At 48.1% G+C, this 25,581-nt stretch overlaps 2 protein-coding genes across 3 annotated transcripts in view; both read right to left on the bottom strand.

The window, feature by feature from the left end:
• Positions 1-2,970, bottom strand: part of PMP22 (peripheral myelin protein 22) — a 34,898-nt gene extending 31,928 nt beyond the window's left edge. Inside the window, exons 1-3 of one of the 2 annotated variants that reach the window (XM_075014750.1) lie at positions 2,816-2,970; positions 1,494-1,594; positions 386-485 (exon numbers count right to left, since the gene is read on the bottom strand). In XM_075014750.1, coding sequence (XP_074870851.1) covers positions 386-485; positions 1,494-1,571 — 178 coding nt within the window. In that variant the 5' untranslated portion in view covers positions 1,572-1,594; positions 2,816-2,970. Of the gene's footprint in view, positions 1-385; positions 486-1,493; positions 1,595-2,166; positions 2,385-2,815 lie in introns of those variants that run through there. The other variant, XM_075014751.1, reaches the window with a different exon arrangement.
• A 5,585-nt stretch (positions 2,971-8,555) lies between these two features.
• TEKT3 (tektin 3) lies at positions 8,556-22,520 on the bottom strand. Its single transcript, XM_075014639.1, has 7 exons — positions 21,921-22,520; positions 21,145-21,228; positions 17,000-17,070; positions 15,312-15,455; positions 12,219-12,441; positions 11,463-11,617; positions 8,556-9,678 (listed from the first exon to the last, which is right to left on the bottom strand). Exons 1-7 carry the CDS (start codon positions 22,497-22,499, stop codon positions 9,462-9,464), a joined length of 1,473 nt encoding a protein of 490 aa, XP_074870740.1. The 5' UTR covers positions 22,500-22,520; the 3' UTR covers positions 8,556-9,461.
• Between the last annotated feature and the right edge of the window lie 3,061 nt (positions 22,521-25,581).

The following is a 25,581-nucleotide window of genomic DNA, read 5'->3' as shown; positions in this document are numbered from 1 at the left end:
CCCAGCAAAACAGGTCTGGTTGTCCATTTGCATTAAAAATAAGGAGCAGCCCAAAGGTCCATGAATAAAATGGCAGCATTTACATGAAATTAGCTAAATTGCTCTCCTTCTCTCCCACCCTGCTCTGCAGCTTTACTTGGGGCCTGATTCTTCCACCTCTACTCCATTACCATTACTTCAGAAGCTGTATTGGCAAAACCCCTGGGATAACAATGGTTAAAGAACCACTTTCATCGAGGAGCTTGGTTCTGTCCCTCATGTATCATGCTGGGCATGTACCAGAGGCTGCAGAGATTGTCAGTTTCTAAAGGCTTGGGGAGCGGGGGACATTAAACGGATGAAGTCTCTATTTCTGGAGAAGCAGACAAGCTGTTGGATCACTCACCATTGGTGGAGGATGGTACACACTGAAAGGAACTTGGGATACTCAGAGTGCTGCAGTTCTGCCAAAGGTCTGCTGTGCGCCCGTTAACGATGAGCCATTGCTGAAAGAAATACACAAATCTGTGAGAGGAGACAGCAAAAGCCTGGGAGGCGAAGCACAGTCGCCAAAGCAAGATAAGCTTGAGCTCAACTAAATGGGCTTGTGAGAATACGACAGAACAGTGCGTGTTCATTCCTGTTGTCTTTTGACTTTTTACAGTTGCTTTGGTTATTTTGTCTCGGGATCTTCATTTCAGTGTGCATGCACACACTCTCTCTCACTCTCTCTCTCCCTCTCTCTCTCTCTGAGCTGAGTTTGGAAAGAATATGCTCCATGTTGTTTTTCACGTACTTTAGTATCAGCAGCATAAAAGAGGAGATGTCTGTTACTCTCTTTAAATATGTGCCAAAGCCCTGAAACACTTCACTTACCTCTGGCTGTAGCTTTCCATGCACTGACAGAGCTGGTAGTAACTGATTCATATCCACCACAACCAGTTCAGCAGTTATTATATTAGAGGTAGTTTTAAAGATCTCCTTAAAAATTCTTTTGAAAGACATTCTGGAATTGACTAGCTCAGCAGATCCTCTGCATTGTAAACAATTAACTACACCTCCGCCTAAGTTATCGTGTTAAACCTTTCAGAGACCTTGCATGAATGTCTGGTACTGGAGGAGCGCTGAGCAGCCTTTAATTTCACAAGATCTGGCCCTTCATTTTGTCTACACAGACGAAGCTAACAGTGGAACACAGCCCTGGATTCTGAACTGCTTTGGGGCAGGGCCTCCACATTTCTGCACTCCAGTTAACCCACAGGCAGCTCTCAGCACTAAGCAAGAGGACAGTGATTTGATGTGCAGACTTCTGAGACCTTGACTACTGAGACTTGATTAAGGATTTCTCTGCTTGCTGAAAAACTTCAGGCTCAACCTGAAGGATTCTCACTGACCACACTGTGCAAGGTGACAAACAGCCACATGCCGCATTCCCCAACCCCTGCCCTGGAGACACTCAGGGGGCCCCCACACGAAGCTGGCCTGGACCAGGGGGAGAGGAACTTTGTACTTACACTAACGATGGTGGAGACAAAGAGCAACACCAGCACCGCCACGTGGAGCAGGATGATCCCCAGCAACAAGAGGAGCATTTTGGCAGAAGTCTTGGGAAGGTCTGAAGGCGGGGAAGAGAGCGATTTTTAAGCGCCAGCAAAACCCCTGCAGACAGCCCTTTGGGGCGTGCCCGGCTGCAGGGACCGTTACCCCGGAGAGGGCAGCAGGGGGCGCCGCAGGGATCGGGAACAAACCGACGGGCTCGAGCGAACGAGGTTTAACAGTCTGCCTCGGGGAGGGGCCGGGGAGGCTTTGCCAGCGCCTGGAAAGGGCCGCGGCAGCCAGGCTCGCCCAGGGGCTTCCTGTGCGGCGGGGGCTGTGCCGGGAAGTCACAGCTCGCCCCCCCCCCGGGGGTCACGGAGCCCGGCCCCGGCCGGGCGTGCAGCATGGGGATCCCAGGAGCCTCCAGCTCCACCCTCCGCCCCCGGCGCCCCGCTCGCCCCAGCCAACGGCGACTCCCGCCCCCAAACCGGCCGCCGGCCCGTGCGCCCAGCCGGGCCCACAAACCCGGGGCAAGCTGCGAGGCGGGGGGGGGGCAGCGGGGCTGGGGAGGCGGCGGGAGCCCGGCTGGGGGCGCACGGGCAGGGGGGGCTACCCGCCGCCAGACACCGCCGGGCCGGGGCGGCTACTCACTGCTCTCCAGGAGCCGCCCGCCGAGTGCGGAGTCCCGGGTCCCGGGCAGACGCAGAGAGGCGGGCGCGGGCGGGCGCCAAGTTATAAAGTTTCCCCTTTAACGAGGAACAACGCCCCGGATTGCGTCTGTGCCGCAGGGTGGGGCCCGCGCCCGGGCCCGGGCAGGGGCAGCCGCGGAGCGCCTATAAATAGCTCGGCCCCGCGCCGCGCCCGGGCGCTGTGCGCTGCCGCGGCTCCGGGGAAGCGGCGCGTCCCAGTGGCCGCACCCTGCGGGGGGGGGCGTCGCTGTGCCTGGAGCGGGCGCGGCCGTGGGGGGGGGGGGCGGCTGCTTCCACTCTCCTCTCGCCGGGCCCCCTCTCCTGCAGCCCGTGCGGAGCCCCCCCTTTTCCGCCTCGCGCGGGGCGCTCCGGGGCGAAAGGGGGGCGCACAACTGGGGCTTCGGGGCTCCGCCCAGCGCCTCCCCGATCGGGCGGGGGGGGGCGGTTACACGCCCCCTGTTCTTCCTAATCCCGGGGGACCCCGAACCCCGCGCCCGCGCCCTCGTCGACGCGCCCCGCGGCTCCAAAGCCCAGCCGGCTCCAGCTTCCTAGGCGCTTCCAGAGGAGCCGGGGAAGGGCAGGGAGCGCGCCCCGCTCTTGGCCAGACTTACCCGGGTGAGCGCGGGCAGCCGACGGCAGCTGCTACACGGACAGCCCAGCGCGCATGAAAGCTCCCCCGCGGCAGGGTGCCCGGCAAGGGCGCAGGCTGCGAGCCACTCGCGGCGTGGGCGGGGCGGCGAGGGGGATCCGTGGCGGTTCGGAGCCCTGGTGTGAAACCCCAGATCTGGCGCGTTCGCTGTTTATTCATCCGCCGGTCCAACGCCCAGAGCTGTCACGGTGGCCTGAGAGAGCACAGCCCCTCGGATTTAAAGAGACAGCTCGCCGCAGCGCACGGCCGGAGAGGTGGGGCTGGGAGACCTCGGGCCCGCGTAATGGTTTATCCAGAGCCCGGGACGCCGGGACAATAACGAGTGACCCCCGTCTGGGAGCGGGCGAAGCAGCCGGGGGAACGTCTCCAGGCCTGGAGGGAGAGGGAGGCGGCCAGACAGAGCAGTGCTTTGGGGTGGGGGGGTTGGGGTCGGAGTAGGATCTGCTTGTGGAAGCTGAGACAGCTCCCTTGACTCCAGAGGCCCGGCACCCAGCTGAGGCCTGGCCTAGTGGGTGGTGGTTGCTTGCCCAGGGGCCGGCTGGAACCGCTTTCAGGGGCGACCTTGTTTTGTTGTTGTGCAAATAGCCAGCTGATTGTTTTCACTGAAAAACTGCAGCGCAGCCTGGCTCAGAACCCACCCGTTGCTGGCATGGCCCTGCGGCAGGTGAGTGCACAACACCTTTGGGGAAGTTGTGGGAGCTGGCCAAGTCCTGCAGACAGGGGAGACCATCCCTTACACCCGCATGCCCCACCCCACCTATTGTACACCCACCCTCCTTCAGGGACCCAGCCAGTCCCTGACTCACCTCTTCCTTTCTGCAGGACTCCCTGAGGCACCAGGAGCTCTGGGAAGTGACTAAGGATGTTCTGGAGCTGAACTGACCAGCCTGAGTCTTATCTCAGCTCTGCTGCTGTAAGGTGGACTAAGTCCACAGTTTGCGCAGAACCTCATGGGAGTAATGGAGAACAGAAGGTCACTGCTAGCAAACAATATTCCTTCCCTGGTGTCTATCCATCCCCCTTCCCACTACACACTCACCTCTGGGTCTCTGACGTACTTCTAACAAGAGGGAATCGTAGTTCTCAGCCCACTCCCTTCAGTCCACGCACTTCATCAAGCCAAATTTCAGACACCTGCAGTCCAGGGGTAGCCTTCAAACTTGGGCATCAATGGTCTGTCTACACTGCAGTGTGGCATGCCTGGATCTGGTTTGGGCCATCTGGCTTGGTCTCAAGGGACTCGAGCTGCAGAGTTAAAAACTGAAGTGTCAATGTCCAGGCTCGGCTCCAGTCCGAGTCCTAAGGAGTACACTGGAATTTTTAGCCCCATGAGCCCAATTCAATGAGCTGAGCTCTGAGGCTTGGTGCCACAGTTGTTATTGCAGTGCAGATGTCCCTGGAGAGGTATGATATAGCTGCTGTGGTTCAGCTCATCCACTGTATTGGCCATTTAGGGAGCCCCTCTCAAAAGCAATAAATGAGCAGCTTTTAGGGAATCTTCTCAACACAAGTGGGGGAGGCTAAGGGTGTGTAACCTGGGTGATCTTGTTCCTCTTACAGCAACTCCGTCACCTGCTCAGAGTTTGGAAGTGTGAACTGTAAGAGAAACAGGCACCGTCGAGTACCAGAAAGGGGCTGGATGTGTGCACACGTGGAGTGAAATCCTTGAAGTCAGAGGGAGGTTTGCTCGTGACTCCAGTGGCGTGGGGCTTTCTGATCACGGTTCAGATAGCATGTGTTTCAGTGGCAGTGTGTATGTGCCAACAAGGTTGTGCCTCCACTCATTTTTGTGTGTACATGTACAGTGAAAACTATGTTTCTTCAAGAATTTCAGCACTGGGATTTAGATGCAAAAGGTCTGTGAAATGCAGAGTTTCCACAAATCTCAGGTCAAGCTTATTGAAAAGCGCCAAAGGAATGTGATACCCAACTACCCTTGATTTTTTTAAAGGGAGCTGACAGCATCCAACTTCCTTAGGCGTTTTGAGAATCCCAGTCTTCACGCCCCAGCCAAATTCTCCACAGTGTCTAAGGAGGGTATGGTTTGGTTTGCAGTTCTCTGGTTTCTCCCTGGCACAGCATCTGACACGAACCACTTGGCCCTCAAAAGTCCCATATGCGAGCCCTGGGATGATGTCTCCAACCCTGTCCAGGGGTGTCAGGCTGGAGGGAGGGCTCCCCATGACCTTTCACTCATTTGCACATCTGTTCAGGGTGAGCCATGATCTCACCTGGTTTTGTCACGGAGGAAGATAAACTCACATGGAATTACAAATGCTGCCCATCTTTAGCCACAGACCACCAGCGTCAGAGATAGAGGCTATGCATGGCTGTTTCCTCTCAGCTAGTTTAGGACAGATAATCCTTGGACCCAGGGCAGTTAGAAAAAGGACTGTGTTTGGAAGATGGTGATAAAGGTAGTGGGGGAAGGTAAGGAGGATAGAATGTTGATTGGGGAGACCTTGGGGAATTCAGAAGGTATCCCAAAGGAGGAGGTGCCCATCATGGCTGCAGAGACAAGGCAAGATAGCTTGCTGTGCACACTGCAAGAAAATGCTATTGGGAACTTACTCTTAACAAATGAGGTAAAGTCTAATAAAGAAAGCTTAACACTAGATTGTTCTCCAAAAGTGAAGGTCTTCTCAGTCCAATTAGATAGCTCTCCAAGAGTGAACGGCATATCAGTCCACAGTTAGCGTGGTGAGACAAATGCACCACGGAAGTCTACATAAACTTCCAAACAGGGAAGAACCCACTCCAACTACATGCATCTCAGGAGCTGCAAAACATGTGCCTTGTGGCAGGCTGTACTTTGCCTGTTTTGGGGATCTGGATAGGCCATGTCATGTAGAAGAAGCGAGGCTAAAGCTGAGCAGCATTTGTTATGGTGGCCACAGTAGTATGGGATTTTTAGAGGCTGGCAAGTGCTAAAAGAAGCAGCGTGAGCATTTCTGAGTTGCAGAAAGTTGGCTGGGGGAAGAATGTGAAATACCCTAAGGAAATACGGAATTCTATAATGTCTGGGAAATCTGCTTTAGAAAAATGGAAAATATTTGAGAAAGAAATGAGAGGCTGCAATGGAGCTTCCTCCAGTTAGGGCTGAACCAAAGACCCACTGAGTCCTATGTGTATCGAAAGGGAAGGACAGTGACATCTGCAGACAAGTATCGGAGGGGTAGCCATGTTAGTCTGGATCTGTAACAGCAACGAAGGGTCCTGTGGCACCTTATAGACTAACAGGAAAGTTTTGAGCATGAGCTTTCGTGAGCACAGACTCACTTCATCAGACGCTGGTCTTGGAAATTCCAAGACCAGCATCTGATGAAGTGAGTCTGTGCTCACAAAAGCTCATGCTCAAAACTTTTCTGTTAGTCTATAAGGTGCCACAGGACCCTTCGTTGCTGTATCTGCAGTTAACTGACACTGCATTTAAAATCTCAAACCGCAAGAAAAGTTCAAAGGTGTTTAGTTAATTGGAAAAGACCAGCCTTGGAGATGATCTACAAGAACATTTTAAAAGTGTGAAAGATAGGTAAAGCTGATGGGTGGTGTGCCTGTGTATTTGTGTTCACAGTGTGTGTTCGGGGCAGGGTCTAATTCTATTTGGCATAACCTAAAGACTGAGGGAGAAATCCTGGCCCTGCTGAAGTCCACAGCAAAACTCCCATTGACCTCATTGGGGTCGGGATTTCATCCAAGGAATTTCATTGAATCATAGAATCCTAGGGCTAGAAGAGACCTCAGGAGGTCATTGAGTCCAGCCCCTTACTCAAAGCAGGATCAGCCCCAACTAAATCATCCCAGCCGGGTCTTTATCAAGCGGAGACTTAAAAACCTCTAGGGATGGAAATTCCACCACCTCCTTAGGTGATGCATTCCAGTGCTTCACTACCTTCCTGATGAAATAGTTTTTCCTAATGTCCAGCCTACACTTCCCCCACTGTAAAGACCATTGCTCCTTGTTCTGCCATCTGTCACTACTGAGAATAGCCTCTATCCAGCCTCTTTAGAGCCCCCCTTGAGGAAGTTGAAGGTTGCTATCAAATCGCCCCTCACTCTTCTCTTCTGCAAATGAAGTAGGCCACAGTCCCTCAGCCTCTCCTCATAGGTCAAGGAACCAGGATGCTAGGAACAAGGAACAAAATTTTCAAATGTGACCAAAAGTGTCTGTATTTTTGGGTGTCCAGCTTGAGACATCTTAGACGGAACGGCCTGATTATCAGGAGAAGACACTCAGTAGTTTCTGAATATTCAGCTCTGTTTTACTGCCTCAGTTTGGGCATGTACAGATCACGATAGCCCCCAAAAATAAAAAAAATCACTAGACACTCAAGCAAGGAAATGCTGGCAGAACAACTTAGTGCAAAGGAGTACATAGTCACAGAACAAACACCTCACCGGGGGAGTTCACAGAAGCTAAAAATCTAAATGGGTCAACATGCTGATAGATATATTTCTGAAAGGCTCAGGTCTCTGGTGACGCAACAAGACATTGGGACAACAGGAAAATGAGACAGGGCCAGCATGTTGGGCAGGACAGCCTTTTCCAGTTCCTAAGATGTCATGTGCTTAAAAGGAAGCTGCTATCTCCAACAGACTCAACCTGGAAGCTCCACCATACAGATAAAGGGGAGAAAATATATTTGTCATCTCCATGAGACCAAAGTCCTGCTCCAAAAGGTCTCTGAGGACCGTTACTTCCCGCTTATTGTTGTGAAGGGAGAACCTACCTAGATGCAGAGGTTATGGGATGGGATCTTGCCACAGGTTAGCGCTCTGGGAGGCTGCACCCGGGACCAGGGAGGGCTCACAAGCTACAGACTGGCTATCTCTATAGCCTAGAGCACAGTTTCTCCACCTTTTCAATACCGGGGATGAGCTCGCTGCCTTCCTAAACAGTGTGAGGGTGACCTCAGGGATCAGTCATTGAGAAACACTGGTCTCAAGAGCCAAAAATATTGGTGGCTCTGCCTGGATTTATCTGGGCTGTTGGCACTAAGTAGGAAACTGCTAGAGAACATTAGCTCAGAATGTTTCCCTTCCAAAAATGCTCCCACCCAGAGCCAGAAGCTCTGACTAGGAGATCACCTTTACCAGTGATAGAGCGTGACACCAGGATTTTCAACACAATCTCAGTATACATCTTTACTATGAGGAAGATCAACCTGGTGAGGGTCAATCTTCCAGAGTTCTATTTCGCGTGCCTGGTAGGGACATGCAAAATCAGTACCAACCCAGCAGGGGCTAAGTTCCAGGCAGGAGGTGTGGGGTGTGGGGAGCCAGTGGGGCAAAGTGGAGCCAGCAGCTGAATGGGGCAACAGACTGGGTGGCTGGAGGTAGGGGATCGCCCTTTGTCCAGCAAATTCCCTCATTTGGGACTGGTCAAATCTCTAGTGGGCTGGATGAGGGAGATGCAACCTGTATTGATGTCTGGGGAATTACTCTGATTTGCATCCCAACAGGAAGTGTATCTGGCCTCTCTATTTGCTTTTGGACCCTAGGGTTTTTTTTTTCCTGGTTCCCAATTTTAAGTGAAATGCTTTTAATTTTAATTTTATCACTTTAAAGGAAAACTTGATGCATTATCAGGTGACTTAAAAGCAAATACAATGTAATTATTTTGAATAGGAACACAAGTGACTTAGGAGCCTCCATCCAATTTTCAACATGATTTAGGCACAGAGGGTTAGATATTTTAAAAAGAGGTACATAGATTCCTACAGAGCTTCTCTAAAGAATGTAAATGCCTAACTCCTATTTAAATAATTGATTTCAATGAGAGTTTGCTGTCTACCTTTCCTAAGTGCTTTGAAAATCTTACCAGACACCTATCAAGAACTTTTGCCGCATACATGCATTTGATAATCTGGCCCCTGGAATTCCAACTGTCATTGACAGTAAATGAAAATTGTCTCCTAAGTCACTCAAGCCCTTTTGAAAATGTTACCCCTACACTTGTAATGTGCCCACTATTGTGCACATGATAGCCTTCTTCATAGCTGCAAACCCCAGAGATCCCCAAACACCTAGAATTAGGCTATCTTGCCTATTTAAGCAGGATGATATAGCATTCTAGAGAGAGAAGATAGTTTTGTAAAGTGTGGTTACTTGTGTGGATGAATGGTACACATTGTGAAGACTCCTGGGGATTCACAATAATTCATGTTTTTCTTGCTGCTTGCCTAAAAATACATAATCAGCATCAACACCTAATTACTCTAATTGCTGAGTATTTTTAGTTATACTTCTGCTTTTTTCCCCCCAGAGAGAAACAAAGGGAGAGAGACCCTGCAATTTTAGATTTCTAAAATTACAGGTTGAGGCGACAGGAATAATTCCCATTACGGAATAGAATTTCTGTGCAGGTCAAACTCATGCTTTCAGATTGACTCTGTGCGTCCTGTGAAGAAATATAGCCACACTGTGGGGAAAAAGTCTCCCAAGACACAATCTAACAAAGAAAGTAATAATTTAATTCCTAAGAGTGTGTCCTCTAATAAATGAAAATATAACCCCCAGAGTATTAAGACTCCTAGTGCCATGGCAGGCATCCCCTCCACACATGCTTTCATGAATCAGGGCGGGAGCATCTTCATGGCTACCTTGGCCTATGTATACCCCACCAGCCTAAGTGTATTGGGGAAGGTCTTGCGCATCCCCATGCACTTCTCTTGATCAATGAACAGGGAGTTGGCTTTGACAGCCAGGTCATGCTCCAGGTTAGACTTGGTGTGGACCAACATCTGTAAGGTGTCCTCTGCATCCCTCAACCTCTGCTGAAGGTTTTGGATGGTGTCATCAATTTCATGGACTTCGTTAACCAGGCTAGAAGACAACAACAACAACAAAAACTCCAAGTTAGCAGATTGTGGGAGGGAAATAGTCTTATAACTTGGCAGTTCCTGGCAAGTCATCATTCACTGGGCTTTGGGTTCTGTTAAATACCTTCTCGTTACATGCACACCTTTTTAACTCAGTGCTAATCTTGGATTCCATGGAAAACAATGGCTGAACTCCTTTTCCCTTCAATGGGGTCCTTTAACAAACCAGCCGTTCTCAAATGTTAGTAATACAAGGAAGCAACTCTGGTGACATTTAGGAAAGTGATGGAAAGCTGTGGTTTCCTGTTCTCATCTCTTTGTCTTTCTGGTTTGTTGGTTTGTTTTCTTGCTTACACATGTATACACACACACACACACGCACAGAGTGATGCAAATGCATACATACACACAGCATAAAGGGTGACAACCAGCAGAATTTAAAAAGTAAAGAGAAGAGTATGAATGAGGGGTGAACAAAGACATTTACGATGTCAGGAGAGCAATCGGGTGAAATAATTTTAAACACAGTGATTAAACAGCGTTTACACTTGTCTTGCAGATCTTTACATTGACTCAGTGCAAAGACACCGTGTTGGTAGTCACCCCAGCACACGTGGTGTGTTGCGATGTGCAGGGTGGCTGCTGTAGTGGGTAGGGAAACAGGCAGGATGTTTAGCATTCAGAGTGCTAGTCTGGGACTGGGGAGTCCCACCTCTATTCCCAGCTCAGTTGAAGGCTCGCTGTGTGAGCTTAGCATCTCTGGGACTCTATTTTGTAACTGTAGAATGGAGATAACAGCATCTATCTGCCTCACTTTGAGGGCATCGGGGGCGTGCTTTGATTAAGAGTAAACAGCACTATTATACAAGGGGCCAGACCATGCATGGTCTTTGCACAGATGGACCCACGAAGGGTGTTCTTGTGCAAACAACATGGGATGGACTCAGCTCTCCCTTGGTAACTGACCGCTGCAGGCACTCACTGCAGTACAGTCATGTGAGGTGCAGGGCAGGCAGGGAATCCCCCTGGGGATGGGGATAGTGCTACCTGCCCGTGTCAGGTATCTTATAAAGCCACTGATTCGAGACTGAGCGTAAGATCCTGGGCCTAGTGAAGTCAAAACTCCCACTGACTTCAATGAGCTCAGCATTTCATCCCAGGTTGCTGTTAAGAACTGGGTGGCAGAAGCCAAAACACTTTAGCTGGAAAGAGAGGCAAGGGAGAAAGTGGTAGTCAAACCCCTCCCTTGCTGAAAGGGCAGATCAGGGCTCAGCAGCACCTTTGGAGACGGCTTCAAAGGAGGGAGACCCCCTCTGCCCTTCCCAGCCTATGCTGGACACTGGCCTCCTTCTTAAGAGGCAGTTTAGTTTTCAAAAAGTCAAAATGTTTTCATGCTTACAAGTGGTGTATTAAAGGCCCTATCCTGTCAAGTGCTGAGTGCTTTTAGCTAGTGCTGGAGGATACTCTGCATCTGAAAAATAGCAGCACGACAGCTCAAGAATAGTCTTCAGCATCTCTCTTGTAAGGATGGAAACCATGACTGTTCTCCGTGGGCAATGCAACAATTTGCCTGAGTTTAGTACCACGCCCCACAAAGCCTCTGACATTAACTCACTGGCAGTTCAATTTACTAGTTTGTCTCAGGTAAGAAAATAAAACTGAGCCCTATTAACTTCTACTTTCCTCTTGCAGAGCTGTCATTGTGACAGTGTTTTGACAGCCCTGAACCACCCCCCGTGGAAGTCTGTGGTCTTTAAGTACAGCAGTAAATTGGAACTCCTGTCATACCGTAACTGGGCAGAATCCCGGCAGAGCTCCATGTTTGGCCGCCATGTGCGCTCGTCCAGTCGGGTATGAGCTACCTTTAATGGCGGCCCTTTGTCTCTGATGGCTTTTCGAATTGCTGCTATGGTCATCTCTGTTTGGAAGATTTCTTGTAGCGTCTAAGATTAAACAAAACCAGCCAACACATGTGACCATTGCTATTTAGAGAATGTATGTTCGCATTTTCTCTTTCCCTTTCAATCTTCCATCATTCAGCAGGAGAACTTAAATTTAACAAGCAATCACCATTATACCCAGTGGAGCTGGAGTGCTTTTTATAGTGGGGGTGCTGAGAGCTGTTTAATCAAATTGGACACCCTGGCTACGTCTACACTAACATGTAAAAATGGGAAGAAGGGCTCTTTCGAAGATGGGGTTTACTTTTGAAAGAGCTGCGTCTGCAGTGTTTTTCTTTTTTCAAAATAATAATACGCAAATGAGGCATCAGATATGTAAATCTGCACTTCATTTGCATTTTCAATTTCCCTCATTTGCATGCCTCTTTTGCAAGAGGAATGCATGTGTAGGCACAGCCTATAAGTGGTTAAGCCCTGGGACACTTTACTAGGGAGGTTGCAGAACCCCTATCATCAGCGTTTTCGAAGAGGTTAGAGTAACACCTGTCAGGGATGATGTAGGTTTACTTAATTTCCCCTCACCGCAGAGAGGGTGGAACAGCTGACCTCTTAAAATCTTTCACCCCTCGTGTGCTATGGTTACCTTAGCCAGATGTGTCTGGATCTTATTTTTGGCATCCGCTGTCTCAGAGATGCGATTAGTGAATGCAACGTTCACTCTGTTGAACTGGTTCCACATCTCGTTTGCAGTCACAACCAGCAGGTTTTCAATATCGTCCCTCAGTTTGGAGGAGGCAGCTCGTTCACTCTGGGAGCGTAGGATATTATCATCCGTAAACTTGGCCCAGGTCTCTGGCACTGAGATCCTGGGAAAACGAAACCAGAGGCATGCAATAGAGGCTGACTGTGGTCAACTGCATATCCTATTAAGGAGGAAGTTGGATTATAACTATCCTTACTAGAACCTGTGATCTTGACTCTCTCACATAAAAAATTGTCTATCCAGATGCAGCTTATTCAATAACACTGCTCTTTATCATCCAGGAAAGTATTATGTCCATCATATTCATGAAGACAGGCCTGACATTTTATACAGGCTCCATATACATTGTCTCAAATAGTGACTGCTGGATCGTGCTTTAAAGAGCTGAATGAATCTGCATATTTCTGAACATTTGAAGTGTGTTGAAGCTCTAGGGGACAAGTTACAAACAATTCATTTTGCCCTTAGGAGCTGTAGTGACTTCACACTGACTAGATAGTACAGGCAGTTCAGGTTGGACCTCTGTACTCTTGACTTCCACAGTTCAGCCACATCTGTGGTCCAGCATCCCTAAGGGTGTTCCCAGGCTGGAGCACTCACAGGGAAGAGGGGTGCCTAGCTCACAGCTCCTCTCCAGGCCTTCCAGAGCTGCTGGAGTGCCGCTAATAGCTCATTTGCAGTTCTCAAGCTCACGGCAGGAGTGGGAGAGGTGGGGATGGGACTGTAAAAGCCAGAAGTGCAACGCTGCAGCCTGCAGTGGCGCTGGGAGTGCAGCCTGGCAGTCATGGGGCTAGGTGTGCTTCCACAGCACTGTGCTCCACAGCCCCCCACCTCTTCCCTTGAGCACCCCACTCTCTCCCGCTTGGTCAACACTGGCTGTTCTGCTGCTGTCAGAGCAGAGCCTGGCAGCCAGTGGCAGCAAATGGGCCAGGATTGACTCCCCTGATCTTGCAAATTCCCTAGCTCAGGACTGGACCAGGGAGGTACAACCTGTGTCATATTCAGATCCCTTTCCTCCTAGAAATTTCTGTTTATTCCCAAGAAATTCCATCCCCAGGCAAAGAGCCAGAAGGCTGAAGCAACTCTTAAATCCAAGGTCAGGCCCATTTCAGCCAAGCCAGCCAGCTACACATCTCATCTACCTTCTGTGACTTTCATCAGCTTTGGGCTTCAGTCTTCTGGCTGTTATCCTGGAGCTCATCCAGATTCCTCTGGCCCCAGTGAGGAGGGAATTAACTGACATGTAAAGATTAAAAAATGTATCCTTCCCATGGAGCGCACGTGTACAAGGAACATTAATTAACTCATTTAGCCCTCAGCCAGCTACAGTATAACAATCTGCATACTGATTTATACGCTAATGCATTCACTGCAGGGCCAAGGCTGACTGTAATGAAGAGCAGAAACATATTTTGAGATCAATAGGCTTTTTTCACCTTGTTTCTATTTTGCTTATATTATGCACATTGCCAGGCAGCAATCAAAACCAGCAATCTTTGTCTTAGTGAAGACCGCAGTCGAGATTCATTGGGCTGTAGATCAACACTGAGTTATAGAGAGGATCTATCTATCTGTCTATCTCCAAACAGCATATCTATCTTAAAGAGTTTGTGCATCTGTCTGTCTGTCTGTCCATGAGTCTGTCTGTGAGTCCATTTGTTCAAGATCCCCTCCTAAATGATAAGTGCTCAGACCATCACATTTGGTATGCAGCTTACTCTTCTCCTAATTTAAAGCGAGGTTGGGGTTGGTTGTGCCAGGAAAACGGGAAGTGCCTGGAACGGGATTGCTTTCACTAACACGGAAATCGGGGTTCTGAGATGAAGGACAGCTATGTTCCACAATGACCACTCAGGGCTGTGAGTGTGGGAGACATTTATATTGCAGAGCGCCCACGGGGGAAACTGGGGGAAGGGGAAGGTTCACCAGGAAGACAGTGGGGCCAGCTGGGACCAGAGCTCTCCATGTTGCTGGCCGCCAGCCATGGGTAAGTGGCCCCCTGCCCCAAACTGTTCCCCTAGCACAGCATCAAATGGGGAGGACCCCAGCTGGCCATCAGCCCCACAGCTGAGGCCCCCCTGGGAGCACTAGTGGAGCTGGGCAGTGGCACTTCTCCCTCCCTTAGGGGAGCCATGGGCAGCTATTCAGGGCCAAGTAGTGGATTCCCTGCCCTGCCCCCCAGGAGAAGAATCAGGGATGCGGGCCAGATTTGGGCAGTGTAGCCCCAGTCCACCCCCCTGGATGGAGCTGCTGGCCAGGCAGTGTGGCCCCAGAACCCCCATGAGCCCCCCAGACCTTCCAACTCCTAGTCCTGACTCCTGCACCCCACATCCTCTTCCCTAAGCCCCCACAGGGACCTGAGCAATGCCAGATAAATCCTCTAGTATTAAAATATTTCAAAAATACGTAAGTTTAAGAACTGCATCACAAATCGATAGCTAATAAATGCATGTTAAACTCAGCGACATCACTTTAAATTACATCTAAGAGCCTTCCAAAGCCATCAGAGGGATTTGGCCATGCACTCATTAATTTTATTCAGAGCTGATTTCCTAAACACTGAGGCTTCTTTGGAAATTTAAGTGGAAGTGTCTCAAATTAGACATTACATGAACCTTGCTCTTAAGTTCTTCTTTCTCTCCTGTCTCCATCCTCCCTCACCCATCCTCAGCCCCCGCCTCAGCTCCCTCCTTTATCATCAGTCCTGCCCATGCTGTAATCCTTCGCTTATGGTGCACTCAACAGTCATAAACCAGCTATGAGACTGTACAGTTTCCACTGAAATTGCCTTTGATTGTTAAAACATGGCTGTGGCCAGCACGGGGGGCAGTCAGTGACAGGAAAGCTGACCTCTCCTGCGAGAACCAGCTCAAAAATTTCATCCAAAGGTCTGGATCTTTTAGAAAAGTAGAATGTTTTCTATCCAATCCTGTGTCCTCAACAGTTTGAGCGTAATTCTTCAGAGGTACTTACGTAGCATCTACCCGCTCCACACCTCGGTAGTAACTGATGCCCTCAGAAGTGTTTCTCAGATGGTGACACTTGTCATCAATCCGATGAGCTGCTTGTTTATCACTGAGGTCTTTCTCCAGCTCATGCTGGGCTGCCCTGTCTGATCTGAAACATGAGAAGAACAGTTACAGGTCTCATCCTCAGCTTGGGGTTGTCCTCTTCTACTCTGCTCCAACAAGGCAAAGGGGACTGGGAGCTGCTCTAACAGGGCCAAGAGAGGATGAGGGGGCATGGCTGATGTAACAGACCCTAAAGGACAAGTCCCTGGAGGAGCCCTGAAGCTATTTACACTGGAGGCCAGTTCAGTGCCCAGACAGCCCCAGAAAATAGAAGAGCAGCTGAGAGGGCCCTTTGCCTATCCCAGCAGCCCAGCTGACATCGAGCAGAGGGGTACAAGTCCAAAGAAGTGGGAAGCGTTTACTATTTTGGAACGACCCACCCAGGCTGCACATGTGAGAAGGGGATATAATGATACTTCTTTCCATCTCTGTAGTTCCTTTCATTTGAGCTTCCCCGAGCACTGTACAAACACGCGTTGGTTCCAGCTGCGTGAGATCCTGAGCGAAGTAAGTACTACCCCAGGCTTCGGATGAGGAAATTGAGGCCTCAGATCACACAGCAGCTCAACAGTAGAGCTGGGAGTGAGAACTCTTACTACAGTTCTTTAACCATTAGCTCAGAGATCATGCCTCATGGGGCAGCGTGCAGGGTCCCAGTAGCCCCAGATTTCCACTGAGGTAGGATCTGGATGACTGCAACTGAGGGGGGCATGCCTGGGAAAAACAGTGTGCTAGTACTCTCACTGTGCCCTGCCCGGAGATGCCCAAATCAGGGAAGAGGGACTGGGCTGGCAAACAGCTGCAGTAGAAGGGGGCATGTGGAAGCCAGCTGAGTCCTGTCTCTTCCTTGCCTACAGCCATGCTCACCACCATTCGGCAGGTGGTAGGTGTCTGGAGTCTGCTCCACAAGGGGAGAAGTAAGTGGAGAAGGAGCTGTGAGGGGTTTGGGGGCAACGTAATGCCGACTTGAAGTGGGTGTCTGCCTATGGGAGGAGTGGGAAAGGGCCCGGAGGTGATGGATGGGTTCTGCCCCCCAACCCTGCTCCCCCACACCTGAACCTTTAAACTATGCCTGCCCCAACGTCAAGAGTTACTGGTTGTCTCTGTATGAGCAGCTGCTACTTCCTTCAATAGAATGTAATAAATGAAGGCATGATCCAACCCCACCGGTAGCTCCAAAATATCCCTATTTCATGTACTCCTTCAGAAGGGCATTTGAGACCAGCTTGTCTAAGGAGCACAGCTTCCATTTTGGCACCAGGTTTTCAAGAGAGCTTGGCAAGTCAGGTGAATGAGCTCCTTTGGGAACCTTGTCCAAGGTCCACAGCAAACATAACTACCTCTGCTGGAGCATCTATCTCTGTGCAGCTACTCAGATCACTAAACACCACTGTGCCATGTGCTTTGGGTCTCCACCAACTTCTTCAACGAGGAGACCAAATTTAAGCAAGAGCTAAGCCATTCTGAAGTGTAGGAGACATTTCTCCCCCATAACCTGTATTTTTGCTGGGAAGGGGATTTGCTGAGGGTTTAAATTACAGATCAGAAAACAATTCTACTAAGAATAGTTGAGGTGAAACTCTGCCTTACGCAAGCTGGGCGATTGCCTTATCCAGGTGGCGTTTCATCCTCTCCTGACACGACTTGATGACATCCACTTCCTGATCAATTGACAAAATAATCCAAATCCCATCAATGTCCACGCTTATGAATTCATCATGTGCATGACAAGATCCACCCACCTGTGGCCTGTTCAGACTCAGACCCTGGGCATGTAGCAGTCACACCATGCTCTGTGCCTGCTCCTCCCAGCACCCTAAGCGAGCATGCAAGAAAGTGTGTAAGGAGTAAGCAATGCCTGGGCTTCCTCCCTCCAATGCACTGCAGCTGGGCCAGCACAATATGTGTGCAGTGAGGGGGAAGGTACTTGGTACTGATTCCGAAAAGGAAAAGTGGCTCCTGGCTCTGCTGCTGATATGCAGCATGAATTTAGACAGTCACTGCTAGGGCCCAGTCACAAATTCCTGCCCTGCTGGAGCAAGTTGGGCACAGGTGCGGGACAACAGCCTCCTCGGGCTGCTGCTTGGTATGGGGCAGCTATGCATCGTCCCCATCCAAGTCAGGTTGTTGTTTCACAACCCATCCCTCCGTGAAATGTCCTTGTTTGCCTACAATGGAACACACACTCCACAGAGAGAGCACCTCCCAGCAGAGGATCTTATAGGGCTTTGCAGATGTCCACTATGCCCATGGATTGTGATTAGTCTTCATGCAGCCAAGCAAAGTGGGGAAAGGAATAAGGGACTCTCCACCTGCCTCCCCCACCATACTTGGGCAGCCTGCAGAAGGGCTACTACCAAGCTGTACCCAGTCAGGAAACAATTGACCGAAAAGGGGATAGATAAGTGCATAGAAGGGCAGGGAATAGATGGAATCATGGCACCATCTCCCATTGGCCAATATGTTGCACCTCTCATTGGGGTGTAGCAGTTTACTCTCCCGCACCAGCACAGTGGAGGTGCTCAGACCAGCCCTGGTTTCCTTATGTTTGAATTCAAACGTGACCCTGAGGAGTTGCATGAGCTAACATGATACTGGGCATGTCTTTGTGGCCCACGGTGCCAAGTTCAGCAGCCTGCCTGTTAGGCATGGACACATCCTAATGAAGGCAAAGCCCAGACAGAGGGTCTCCCAGTGCTTTCGCTTTAAAGCTACAAGAGTTTACTCGGGCTGATGGGTCATCTGGTCGCACAGAGCTTTGAATTTCATTAGTCCCATGAAAAAAATCCAAGCAGTCCCATAGCACCTTAAAGAAGAACAATTTTATTTATGAGGTAATGAGCTTCTGTTGATCTCCGACAAAAGCTTATTACCTAATAAATAATATTGTTATGCTTTAAGGTGCTACAGGACTGCTTGTTTCTTGTGAAGCCACAGACTAACCCAGCTCCCCCTCTGAGACTGTTAGTCCCATGAATTTCCAACCATCGTACCCTACTTGTTGTCCTCTGGCAACGAATCTAACTCTCAGCACTGCACTTGAGTGCCTGGCATTTACTGGGCACTTCCCTCACTCCCATAGATCAGGGAGAGCTAATTCTATGACGACAGAAGGAGCACACTCCCATCTTTCCAGCTGAACATGCCACAATGATACAGAGCTGTTCATAGCCTGAAATCACACAGCAAGTAGTACTAGAGTTATGGCATCAACATTCGCTGCCTGAAGACTGGCTTGTCAAACATTTTTCCCTATGCTGACGTCAATGTGGCATCCCTAGTTATAGAGAGAGATTCTTAGCTGGTGTAAATCCAAGTAGCTCTCATCACATGTCAATCAATGAAGCTATACCTACCAACACCAGCAGAAAATCTGTCGTATTAGCTTCCAGAACACCTTGTCCGATTGTCCAGAGATAATCACACATATACATGATCCATAGCAACTTGTTTCTTTCTTGGCTTATACGAAACCCATTGGGGCAGGGACCATCCTATTATTCTGTGCTTGTTCACCATCTAGCACAAAGGGGCCCTGTTCCAGCACTACAGCCCATAGGTGCAACTACGATACAAATAATAGAATTCCTTTCTAACGTAAGCTATTGCCTTTAATTCAGGGAAAGGAGAAAGGCACCTGTGTTGCTAACTCTTATACTTTTGTGGGAGTCTTGTGATATTTGCGATGTGTCTGAAACCCCCAGCTCCCAGCAGCATGTGGTTAGGTTTGAACCTAAAATTTCATAGTTTTTCAAAACAAGTTTTGAGCCCTCATGGGAATGAAGGAAAGCTGGAAACCATGAGCCAACTCTGCCTCACAGTTCTGAATGTTGATTTTTTTAATATAAGCTCACAACTTTTGGGGACCTGACCCACAAGAAAAAAAAACTCCTCCAAATGAGGAGGTTTTTTTTTTCTTTTCATTTATCTTAATAATTGTTTTGGAACTTTAGGGGGAAATCCTGCCCCAACTCAAACCAACGGCAAGAGCTCATCCTTAGGCTGGAATTTTCCGTAACACTCGGCACTGGCCTAAATGAAGACACTAGCAAACACTGAGTTGATTTCAATGGGTGTAAAGTTATGCCAGCTCTGAGCTCCTTCTAAAACCCCTGCTGATAGTAGGGCCTCCAATAGAGATACACGGTGGGTGAGATAATGTCTTTTAATGGACCAACTTCTGTTGGTGAGAGAGACAAAAGAAGTCAGTCCGATAAAAGATATTACCTCATCTATCTACTCTCTCTAGCATCCTGGGTCTGACACAGTTACAGCTACACTACGTAGGCTTTCCTAAATATACCATGGTGCAGCTACCTCATGTGTCTGTCCACAAGCTAATTACCCACTGTTCCTGTGACAGACAGGTGTCTTCATGCTCGGCCTTGGCCAGCTGTGAGGTTCCTTATTCGATGGGCAGTGGGGGGACATGTGCTCAAGCGTTCTCAAAAAGTTCTACTTTCAGGTAGAGACCGGGAAGATTTCAAACCGAACATGAAAGTCATCAAGTACTGGAGCAAGTGGGTTACAACAGAAACTAATCTGCAGCCTTCACTACAGCAGCTCTTAGTGGAGTACCTACTACCCCCGCTTATCATACGGGTAGTTAGGGTTTAACCCTTTATGATGTGTTTAGTCGCCATTATTTTGTCTGAAAGAAAATCTCTTGTATAACTGACTTTGTATGTACCAGAGAGGGAGCCATGTTAGTCTGTATCTTTGAGAACAACAAGAAGTCCTGTGGCACCTTAGAGACTAGCAGATATTTTAGAGCATAAGCTTTTGTGGGCAAAGACCCGCTTCGTCAGACTTGGTATGTTAAATTTTAAAAAAAAGTAATACCACAGGCAGCATAAAGAAGTCTTGTTACACAACCCCTTCGGATGCCCAGAGTAAAATGGTTAGTTAAACATCTTGGGGACTAATTATTTGTGCATTGGCACTGAAGGTGCTCAGAAGCTGGTTGGATGGATGGATGGATGGACAGAGAGAGGTGAGAGGGAGATGGGCTAGACCAAACCTGATCTAAAGCCTACTGCAGTCAGGTAGAGTTTAGTGACTTCAGTGCCCATGTGGCTAGGTCCTTAGTATGTTTTATGTTCTGCTTATCAGGTAGTTACTTTTTGCTAGATCAGCCTCTCCCATGGTAAAACCTTCAGGGCAGGAGCTGTCCTACTGCAATTTACACTGGACTGCACATTGATGCCTGCACCAAAACTTGGAAGATTTCTAGCAGTTTGTGGGTGGCCAGGACTACATGGACGCTCCTTTCCTTGAGCTGGCACTGTGCCCCCATGGTTTCTTGCCCTGCTAGTACTTCCATATTACCAGAGAGTCCCTCTGGAAGTGGCTGGACCAAAAAGGCCCCTTAAAGGAGGATCCCTGTCAAGTAATAACACTCAGGCTGAATCCCCTTTCCTTGCAACTCTGTGTTATCTGATTTGTTCCCTAGCCTTGCCCCATCTCTCTTGCCTGGCCCCCAAGATGACCTCCTGAAACACAGTGTTACCGAGGCAGATGAACCCCACTACTGCATAGGGGAAGGCTGATGACTGCATGGAGAGAGTCCCCTTCAGGAGTGGATCTTGGGGACAAGATCCGGACCTTAGTAATTATGAGGAGGAGGAGGACCTAGATCACGTGTTAAAGCTACAACACCGGCTACTGTTGGTCAGCATAGAGCCATCTTTGCAGTACGTGCCCTTTCTCCTACTTAGACTGTTACAAAACCTTACTGTCAACAGCTGTTTTTCCACATCATCATGGACTAGATCGATTCCCATCCTCTTCTCTCGATGAAGTAAGCATTCTTCGGCCACCTGTTTGGTAAACAACTGTAGCTGTTAATGACCAATAAAGTTACACCAGAGAACTCTGCAAACAGTTCTAGGGCTTAACATTAGTGCTATTCAAAGCTAGATGTTTATCATACTGTGATATTTAGTAATAGCAGTAATTTTTTCACTAAGAATGGGAATTTTTCTTTTGCAAGACAGATCTTCCCTGGGGCATCATAAGAAAATGTCAAACGTGGAGAAGGGTCATCAGGTAAGAACTCAATACAAAAGTTCCTATTTGCCATATGCTGGTGTGTTGCTGGTAATATTCAACTGAGCTAATATATCAGAGTGATCAAAGCATAAAGGAGCACATGTGTCCTTGGTGCAGCACTGTTGAACTCAAGGAAACTACTCCAGGCATGACTTTGGGCTGATTGGAGCCTTGTAATAAGACCTTGTAAACTGTAATCTTAATTCAGGTTTCTGATGCAGTGCATGAGAAAATTTTTAGTTAAGTAAATATTGTTCCTAAGTGCTCAAGAGGCGTTGCATAGGAAATGTATCAGATGGCAAGGGCTTTGTTCATCCCCAACTTGGCTAAGGACTTAATAAAAGCCATTCAGACATAATGGAGCTCATATGAAACTTAATTAGATATGTGAATGGCTGCAGATGGGGAACTGATACGATATTATGCATCAGAACATTATATCAATGAAACTGATCCTTACCTGGAGAGGACTTTCTGTTTCAGCCAAGGCCCTTTCCAGTCGTTTCTTCATGTCTGTAAGAGCATTGGTCTCCCCAATCATCTCGTCTATCTCGTGATTGAGCTCTGATTTCCAAAATACTATGTCATTGACCCGTTCTCCCAGATTTTTGGTAGTGTCCGTTTGGGTTTTCTTCGTTTGCTGATCTTTGTCCTGGATCATGCGGGATGTGTCAACTCTTAGCCTCTCTGCACTGTGCCGGGATGTCTCTGACTCTTTGTAATTGGTCAGGTTGGATCTGTACCAGTCATCAGGGGTATACCTAGTGAAAAGGGCTGTTCTATTGGATACAAAGGGAAGCATCTTGTTTTGGGTTAGCCCCTGGGAGCTTTTAGAGAAAGGAGCCAGAGTTGGGGTGATGGCTGCTACTTTATAATAAGTGCTGGGTCTCCAGGGGAGGCTCAAGCTGTGGGTCAAAGAGTAGTGAGGAAAGCGGTTCCTATAGCTCGAGGCCATGGTGCTGATAGCTGGTAGGAAGTTAGCAGGTGTTGGTCTTGGGTGGGCGTAAGTTGCCGTTAAAGTAGAGCCCACAAGTTCCATGATGGAAAACTGCTGTTGGCTTTGGAGTCCTGCATAAACCAAACACCAAAAGACAGAGAATGATCACATTTAGCAAGGTCCCACTACAGCAGAAAAAACACCTCTTCCAAAATCACATAAAACTCATAGTGCAAACACCAATGTGTACAAGAGTTTCGACCTAACACTATAGAAAGCAAAGCCCCATCTCACAGTTGCCTATATATTTGGATACAGGAGTATTGATGCTTCCAAGGTATAGTCTATGCTAAAAAGTGAGCTCAAGCCAGCTGTGTCACTCCTGGGTGTGAAAAATCCACACTCCTGAATTACATGTTTAAGCCAATCTGACCTGTGGTGTAGACAGTGCTAGGTCAACGGAAGAATTCTTCCATCAGTGTAGCTCTATCGCCTTTCAGAGTGGTGGATTACTTATACCAATGGGAGAAAGGCTTCCATTGACATAGTCAGTGTCTACACAGAAATGCTGCAACAGTGCAGCGTAGAATGTGTATACAAGTCCCTAGTTATTGCTCAGTTTCATGTACTGAACTGAACCAAAGGCCATGTTGTGCCATGACTTTTTAAGAATTCCCTACTCAGTAGCAGAGGGAGACCAGCTTCAAAACCAATGGCATTGCACTATCCCAGAGATGACAAAGCATGGGCTGCATTTTTTTTGCTTCATTTATCATTAATAGGTCATGATTGTGCAAACCTATATATACATCATATATTATAGTTTTTGGCTGTGGTGTCTAGGAGTCACACTCATTGGACCAGGACCTGTACAAACCAAAACAAAAAGACAGTCCCTTCTCCAAAGAACTTACAGTTTAATTATAAGAAACAAGACAACTGGTGGACACAGATACAGATGGGGGACCCCAAGAAACAATGTGTTTTATCTTCCTCATCTGATTAAGCTTATTAAAATCAAGAGGGTTATACTCCAAGTAAAATGGCAGCAAGGACAGTTTAGATTGGACATTAGGAGATTTTTAAGAGTAGGTTAGACAAATACCTGTCAGGAATAGTCTAAATAATTCTTAGTCCTGCCATAAATGCAGGGGACTGGACTAGATTTCAGGAGGTCCTTTCCAGTCCTATGACTTTGTGACTTGCAAGGGGAGAACACCCGATGCCCAAATCTTCGACGTAGAATAAATATGTACGAAATGAGCAAAGAAAGCAATTACCGGAAGGCCGCCCTTTCCTTGTTAACCATTGTTACCCTTCAGGAGTCATTTGAATAAACTTTCCCCACAGTAACCCTGGAGAAAAAGACCACACAGGAAGGGTTTTGAGGGGAGTGGTGGTATTTTGTTTCAAGTAACTGCATACACTACTGTGTGGAGTATTGTTCTTTCCACTTTGCGGTCATGAGTTAATTGTGTGTCAGCAATAGAAAACCCATGCCACTCAATGGTAAATATTGACATACATGCAATAGGAAGAATCCATCCACAAACCCACAGAGAGGCACGTTACGCTGATTGGGAGTTCTCTTATGGTTACTAGAATCAGCATGCTGGTTGAAATGACAAGGACTTTTGGCTGCACTATAGAGGGAGTGACAGCTCCTGTGATTGGATCAACTGTCTGCAGTAAGATGATGGACAATGGTGTCCGCAAAGCTATAGTATTCATATGAGTTCAGGACAGAAAATGCGTTCTCCAAAATTCGTCACTCATCGTTAAATAAAAAATCTGCCATGCATTAAACTCGTTCCAATATTCTTATTGTACAAGCAACATCAGTAAGTTTATTTTCTGGTGCATTTGTGCTGCAATAGCTCCTTGCAGTCCCATCAGGGACTCTTGTGAGGCATAGTACAAACACAGATGAAAAGAACAGTCCTTCACCCAAGGGATTATAATCTAAGAGTATGTCTTCACTAGATCTGCCACAGCTACAGGGCTGCGGCAATACTCAGCATGCAAGAAACATTTTTCACAGCTTTGGGCAATGTAGTAAAATGCTTTTAGGGGTGGACCAGACCTAAACAGTAAACACCTTGATTCAGGGGAAGATACGCAGTCAGGAATGGTGCTTACTCTGAAGCATGTGATTTAAATACCTGCTTCGTGTTATGCACATGTTTAAGGACTTTCCTGAAAGCAATAAACATAAGCACCCAGTGAGGTGGTTTTTGGAGTCAGGAGACATACCCCAGCTGCATTTTACCGATACAGTGCCTGTTATCCACACGTATCCCAAATCACTGTACTAAGTGAATAGCCCATCATGAAAGCTACTCAGAGAGAGAGAGGCAATGTGGCAGGAAAGCCGCATGAAAGTCTAGGATGCTGCTATGCTTACCAGTAAGAAACATCTGTAACTCATCTTTGGGCTGCTCAGATAAATAGTGTTTTACCAGAGCAAAGTATTGTTATTATTACTAATGAATGCTTCCTAATGTAAATTATGTGGAATATCATCCTCCAAATGATCATGCAAACCAGTGAAAACTAGAAGGGTCACGAAAGGAGAAAAGGACACTGAGCGGACAGTTTGGGTTGGAAGAGAAAGACAGGAAGCCTCACACAGATCTGGAAGCTGCTGTAGTTCCAGGTAACATGTGTACATGTTTGCAAATGTCTGGAGACAGAACTTAATAGGCCTGTTCCAGCTCTAGCTTCTATGAGTGCTTTGACATACTCAGTGAACAGTGCTCAAGAAATACAAAGTGTTGTTAATAGCAGCAATGATAAGCAGCGGGTAACTTAGCAAATGCTAATACAAACCACAGAAAAAGAGACAGATGAGCAAAATGAAAGTACATTCCCTGGATCTGCAAAATTATTAAATTTAAGTGCCAACCCCTTTTGGCTGCCTTGGCGTGTGGATGCTCAACATGAAACACCTGCTACCTGGTATCTGGAGGTGCTGTTGAGCTCAACAGAAGCAGCAGGTGCGCAGTATCTCTGAAGAATCAGGACCAATTTGTCCCAAAATTTGCACAAACTTTTCAAATTGAGGCCCTTCGAGCTGGGTATTTTGGCAGGGCTGGGATTAAATTTCCATGGCCAACTCCCACTAATCAGTTACTGCCATCCTTTCCTCCTCCTCCTCGTCTGGCAGCCTCTCCCTGGCCCCATA

The sequence above is a fragment of the Carettochelys insculpta genome, chromosome 20 (assembly GCF_033958435.1).
Source record: "Carettochelys insculpta isolate YL-2023 chromosome 20, ASM3395843v1, whole genome shotgun sequence".
Taxonomy (NCBI): Eukaryota; Metazoa; Chordata; order Testudines; family Carettochelyidae; genus Carettochelys; species Carettochelys insculpta.
Note: the sequence above shows the minus strand (reverse complement) of the source record. Positions and strands in the feature narration are given on the sequence as shown.